At 47.6% G+C, this 6,701-nt stretch overlaps 1 protein-coding gene across 5 annotated transcripts in view; it reads left to right on the top strand.

The window, feature by feature from the left end:
• Positions 1-6,162: 6,162 nt before the first annotated feature.
• CASD1 (CAS1 domain containing 1) overlaps positions 6,163-6,701 on the top strand; it is a 44,069-nt gene continuing 43,530 nt past the window's right edge. For 2 of the 5 annotated variants that reach the window (XM_036328159.1, XM_036328155.1), the window contains exon 1: positions 6,166-6,403. In XM_036328159.1, coding sequence (XP_036184052.1) covers positions 6,271-6,403 — 133 coding nt within the window. In that variant the 5' untranslated portion in view covers positions 6,166-6,270. Of the gene's footprint in view, positions 6,404-6,701 lie in introns of all 5 variants that reach the window. The other 3 variants (XM_036328160.1, XM_036328157.1, XM_036328154.1) reach the window with 3 other exon arrangements.

Genomic DNA, 6,701 nt, shown 5'->3' with positions numbered 1-6,701 from the left:
TCATTTCACAAATTATGTGTATATCAAATCACCACATTGTACACTATCATATAAGCAATTTTACTTGTCAATTATATTTCAATAAAGCTGGAGAGGAAAAAGAAAGAAGAAAGATTTTTAAATAAGTAGAATATGAAGTGTAGGGAAAAAGAAGTGAAGGGAATAGAAAGGGGAAAGTAACATATACGAATGTTCCTGGCTTGTAGTTTAGCATCTTTAGATAGAATGAGAGCTAAACAGAAGAAATGGAGATTTAGGCCAAATCATGTCAGGAGGCTGGGAATTCATTTTGTTCCAATAGGGAGCCAACGAAGTGTTTAAGCAGGGAACTAACAAGATCAATATAAGCCTAAGACAAATAACTCTAGCAGCAATTGGAGAAAAGAGATTTGAAAGTGAAAAGTTAGAGATAAGGAAGCCAGGCGAAACCTGTTGCCATGGTCAGGTTGGAGCCTAAACCATAGCATTGTGGGGAGAAGAAATGAGCTTTGAGGAAGGTGGAATGAACAGGATACAGTGATTGATTAAGTAAGTAATTTTTGTTTTTTGACCATGCATTCATACCAGTTAAAAATTTGAGCACACACCCCTCCAACTATGGGCATATGTATTTAGTTATAAAATATGTACTCCTTTACTAGTAGACTAATATAAATGCATATGATTTGAAACATTCATATGTGGGAAAGGGGAAAAGTTCCCCTTACCCTTCTCTGGTTCTTTTTGGCTGGCCAAATAAACCAGCAAGAGGCAGATTTAATATCATGCACACGTGCACCTCACCTACAGGAGAGTCAGATAGAAAGAGGGACTGAGGTATGTGTATTAGACATTCTTAGCTAGGGATGAGGGTAGGTGCCTTGGGGGCTTCAAACAGTCATTGCAAGATGATAAGAGCAGACCTTTAATAAAAAGTTTTCCCTGCTTTATAGATAAGTTAAAAGAACTTATCTTATGGGCAAGGTCTCAACTAAATTCTTGTAGGTAGTTAAGGGGCGGCAAGGAGGAGAGACAAGTATCTCTGGAGCCTGCAGCCAAAATTGCCTTTAGCTCAAAATAATCGGCTTATCACCGAGGCACATCTTGGGGTGGACTCTTCTGGACCTTTGCACACACATGCTCACAAACTTCTTTTTGCTCTCAAAGGGGAGAGCTTTAATTCACGTTTGGATGCTTAATTTGACAATTTTTGATGATGGCTTCATATCAGTAGTAACTCTCATCTCAAAGTATCATAAACTTACAGCAAGAGCCATGGTTTATAATGAGTGGATGTAAATTCTTATTTCAAATAATTTGATAATTTCAAAATTTTTTGGTTTTTTTGCAGAAGATATATATATATATATATATATATACATATACACACACACACACACACACACACACACACACACACACACATATACACATATGTAAATGTATGCTATATAACCTGTGTTTATAAATTATATATATCTGATATATCCACACACTTTAAAAAATCTTTATTGTTCAAAGTATTACAGGTGTCCCCCTTTCTTCCCCATTTACCCCCTCTATTCCCCCCACCTACCCAGGTCTTCAACACACTATTGTCTGTGTCCATGGGTTATGCATATATATATATTTTTTAAACTATATAATGTAGCTGATGAAGAGCTTGTTTTAGGAGATTCCAATTCTGTATATTCTTCTTGTTTACTAGGGCTTATTAATTAGAATCATCTTCAATTCACATTCCCCATAGGGATATTAAAAGTCACCTTCTATTTTGTGAGTTTAAGTGAAAATAGATAATATAATCTGTGAATCCATTTGACAGGCTCATAGGCACAATATTCCCTGCCCTGAGGATTCCTTTCCAAGTACTCTTGGCATGGCTCTACATAAAGACCAAATCAGAGGACCAGGGGAAGTCCTTACATGGAATATTAATGAAGCCTAATTTTATTATACTGAGGAATGTTGAAATAACTTTCTAGGCCCAAGATGAAGCTTCTTCTCCCCCAGGGTGCCACATCAGAAAACCAAAACTTAGATAACTTTCCTGTCCCTGTAAATAGTCTGCTTAAGCAGAATGCAGTATATCCAGTCAGCCAATCCCAAATGCCAAGCAAACTCTGGGCTCTGTACTTATTTCCCTGTTTCTTCTCATCCCAAAAAAAGTTTGACTATGTGGCCCAGCCAACCAGCTCTTTTCTATCTTTCTCTTCCTTGTTCTTTATTCTTTATCCAATAAAAGCTTTCTACCATCACCCTATTTTGTAGTTCTCCAAAAAGTGATATAAACAAACTTTATTTTCTTTAATCATTTTTTAACAGGAATTAACTATAAATAGAAGTTTTATTACTTGGTTCTGACTGTCCAGTAGCTCATCTTGTAAACACACCTCATCCCCATTAAAAACCATACTTTAAATAAGGCAGAGGAGAAAGAAGATGAGTCAAAGATCAGAAGAATAACATGAAGGACATTGGTATCAATGAACTAAATGGTAAGCATAACAGGATGAATGGGTTTACAAGGAAAACAAAATTAATTTCCAACACACTGAGTCTGAGGTACCATGAGATACTCAACAAGGCTCTCCCTATGTGAGAGAATTCTGGAGCAAATGAAAGGAACCCAGGTTCACGCTTGGATAATTGAGGCCAATCACTTTCATATAGAGGGTTTGAAAAAGCAAGAGAGCTCTTCTTGGCGATGCCTGGGAAAGGAAAGAAGAGAGCCAGAAGGATGCAGCAGCACGGAAGCCACAAAGAGAAGATTTTAAGAAAGCAACTATTTCAACTATGCTACATAGTCAAGAAAGATAAAGCTAAGATAAAGACATTGGATTTGGTCACTTAGGTTTCGGCTGACATTTGAAAGAGTGCTTTAAGTAAAATAATAGGAGCAGAAGTCAATTTTCAAGTGTTTAAAGAACCAACAAGTAGTTGGAAAAAATAGGAACAGTAATCATAGACTGAACCTCAAGAAGTTTGATGGTTAAGGGAGAAGAGAATGTAGTGAATTAAGGAAGGTACTTTACATGGGAAGTATATCATAAACAGTGAAGAGGAATAAATTGAAAGTAAAAATAAAGAAGGAACCTTAAGAGACCAGGTTCTCAAATGAAATGGTATTGATGCAGTCAAGGACACAGATGAAAGAGATAGCTTGGGAAGAGGGAAGAGAAAATTTTCAAGTCAGAGGAAACTACAGTTAATAATACTGTATTTCAGCCCTAGCCAGTTTGGCTCAATGGTTAGAGCGTCAGCCTGCGGACTCAGGGGTCCCAGGTTCGCTTCCGGTCAAGGGCATGTACCTTGGTTGTGGGCACATACCCAGTGGAGAGTGTGCAGGGGGCGGCTGATCGATGTTTCTCTCTCATCGATGTTTCTAACTCTCTATCCCTCTCCCTTCCTCTCTGTAAAAAATCAATAAAAGATATTAAAAAATAATACTGTATTTCATATTTCAAAGTTGCTGAGAGTAGACTTTAAAACTTGTAATCACAAGAAAAAAAATCTATAACTGTATGGTGATGAATGTATTAACTATATTAATTGGACTTACTGTGTTGATCATTTTGCAATATATACAAAAATCATTGCATTATACATCTGAAACTAATGTTATGCCAATTATACTTGGTGAAACAAAATCACATCGGTATAAACAGCAATAAATGAACACAGTACAGCAGGAACTGTTTGTTCCAAAAGCTTCTCGCTTCAGAACTGCGCTCCTCTTACTGAACTGGCTGCTCCATGTCAGTGTCCGTATCCTGTCCTGTTTTATCCCCATGGCTTCCTGTAGTACAATGGGAAATAAATATTTGGTTTGCAAATAAATAAAAGGAAGATGAAGTGTGATAGAGTGTTTTTTTGTTTTTTGAAATAACACACGTTGATAAAATAGGTTGAAAGTGTTCCTATCAGATGGTTTCTCTTTATCAGACCATTGGGAGGTGAGGTAACCTGCTGAGCATTAGTAAACATTCTGTACCATGGAAGGGTAGACAAATAAATGTGGAACCACTCACTAGTTTTAAGCATCATCCACATTTGAGCTGAAGAAAGTTCAGTCTGATCAGAAGTATGTCAGCGAGGCAGTAGAGACTGCATTTTTGAGCCAGACTTGAGGAAGATGAGTTAAAATTATAAGAAAGTCAGGCAAGAAAACATGACTTACCCAAGGCAACGACAGCCAGCGGATGAGAAGAGGCAACATATTTGAGAGTTATGGAGAAGGGGGAATGGGAGTGGAGCAAGTAGACACTGCAAAGTCAACACGACTCTTTCTAGACACTTGTCAGAGCAGGAGAGATGGAGAGGTCAACACACAGACACACAGAGTCCATGGATGTGTTTCACTAAAAAGAGACGACTAATTGGTGGAAAGGAGGCAGCCAGGAGCAAAGGAGCGTTCTTAAAAGACCAAGAGGAGGTAATTGACGCGGGGATAACTGATGGAGTCCTCAACACCTCCAGCAGAGGAGGATAGGGAGCGCTTCAGGGCAGAGGCAGAGGGAAGGGGGAGGTCCACAAGCTGTGGACAATATTTCAGAAAGCCTTCTGGAAAGGGCCATTAGACAAAACGTCAAGCTTCTTTCCTTTTGGCAGGCGTTCCATCAACTCTGTGGGTTAACCCTGGTTGCCGCACACTTATCAGAAATCCTAATTCGCTGTTGATGACGTCATAGTAATTTCTGGGATGTGACTGGCAGACCATATATTGTTAGCAGAGTTATTTATCTGATTTCTGCAATATCTGATTTCATTCTTCCGCGGGTGATTATCCCTGGATTAGAGGAGTGACAGCCAAAATTAAGCGAGCACTTCCAGGGAAGAGTGCCTGGTATGTGTGGACACTTACTTAACTTTATTGCTTATTAGCATTGCAGCCACGACAGTGATGTATGTGATTTCATTTAAGTGACAAAAATCTTGCAAGATATGGGGTCCTGGGATGAAAACATAATAATAATAATAATAAAAAGAGTCCTTGGAATGAAAAGAGTTGGGATGACAAGATCTCTGCTGTCCCTCCGGAGCTAACGTTCTGTAGTGTTGAGCGGGGCCTGTAAACACGAGCTCGGGAATGGCTGAGCGGGAACGCTGGGGGCAAAGGGGCAAAGGGCGCCTGAGAACACCCCAGCTGGCCCCTGGCTCCTGCCACCCCGGGCCGGGAGGAAGGGAAGCCATGTCCACACGCCTTCCCACCTGGAAGGCTGGCTGTACGGGCGACACCGAGAAGTAAAACAGAAAAGAGAATGGGCTACAAGGAGGGCAAAGGATAGAACACAGTGGCGGAACCGGGCAAAGGCGTGCTCCGGTTATGGATAAACCGCAAACACATGAACCCGCCGGGGCCGCGGGGATGGGTGCCCCGCGCACACGTCCCGCCTGGCACCTGCGCCCGGTGCCAATACAAACAGCGAGGGAGGTGCCCGCGCACCCACACCCCCGCCGGGCTGGGCTCCCTCTGCACCCTCTGCCCTGTACTTTGGCTTCTCTTCGCCACTGGAACTGGGCAAACAGACCTTAAAAAAAAATAAAATAAAAGTTACCAGGGACTTGGGCCCAGGCTGTGACTTGAGAGTCCGGCCTGGTGGTGCCCCCGGCCTCAGCCCCAGCCCGGCACTGGGGGCAGCGGGGCGCCAGGTGCCTGGAGCCGGCCGGCGGCGTTGGGGAGCGCGCCCCGAAGGCTGTGCTGGGGGCCGGGAGGAAGTGGGACGGTGTGTACTCTCCTCCCGGAACTGTGGTGACACTGCCCCAACCTGGCCCAGGTGGCGGCCAGGGAGCCGGGGAAGCTGCCGGGCGCGCCATCCGGCCCTGTCGACCCCGTCCCCGCCCCTCACCCCCATGTCTGCGCCGCCGCCGCCGCCGCCCGCCGCCGCCCGTGACCCGGTGACCCCGGAGGGCCGTCGGGGGCCCGTGACCCCGGAGCCCCCGGCATCCGGACCCCCCTTGGAGACGCAGCCGCTCTTAAGGCAGGAGGCTGCAGGGGAGGAGGAGGAGGAAGGGGAGGAGACAGGCGTCCGGGGCGCCTCGGGAACCGGCACGGCGGAGCAGCGGAGACGGGGCTGGGGGGAGGCGGCCGAGGCGGCCGGGGCCGAGGAGGGGCCGGAGGCCGGGGGCGCGGCGGCGGCGGGGCCGGGCGGGCCGGCGGGAGGCGCGGGGGGCGGCCGCGGGGCCTGGCGGCGGCTGCTGGCCTGGCTGCGGCGGCGGCAGCCCCAGCGCGGCCCCTGCGCGGCGCCCCTTCCCCGCTCGGCCGCGCTCTGTTGTCATGGAGGAACCAAGATGGCGGCTCTGGCCTACACCCTGGGCAAGCGGGAGATCAACCACTACTTCAGCGTGAGGAGCGCCAAGGTGCTGGCGCTGGCGGCCGTGCTGCTGCTCGCGGGGTGCCACCTCGCCTCCCGCCGCTACCGAGGTGAGGGGCCCTCCCCCTGCCCGGCCGGGGGAGGAGGCGGCGGCGCGGAGGCCGCCCCCCTCGCGGACACACGCCCACGCTCCGCGGCCGCCCGCCGCCTGCCCGCTCGCGCCCGGCCCGGGGGTGGCGCGGCCCCACGTGCCCCGACCAGGGGCCCCGGCGCGGGCGGCCCCGCGGTTCTGGCCCCCGCCCCCCGGCCGCCCGCGCTGGGGTCGGGGCGCCTCCTCGGGCCGGGCCGAGGGGCTGCGGGGGGCCCGGCGCCGGCGGGGCCCGGGGAGACGCGCCCTCCCCGCCCGGG

Source organism: Myotis myotis, unplaced genomic scaffold (assembly GCF_014108235.1).
Source record: "Myotis myotis isolate mMyoMyo1 unplaced genomic scaffold, mMyoMyo1.p scaffold_m19_p_11, whole genome shotgun sequence".
Taxonomy (NCBI): domain Eukaryota; kingdom Metazoa; phylum Chordata; class Mammalia; order Chiroptera; family Vespertilionidae; genus Myotis; species Myotis myotis.
Note: the sequence above shows the minus strand (reverse complement) of the source record. Positions and strands in the feature narration are given on the sequence as shown.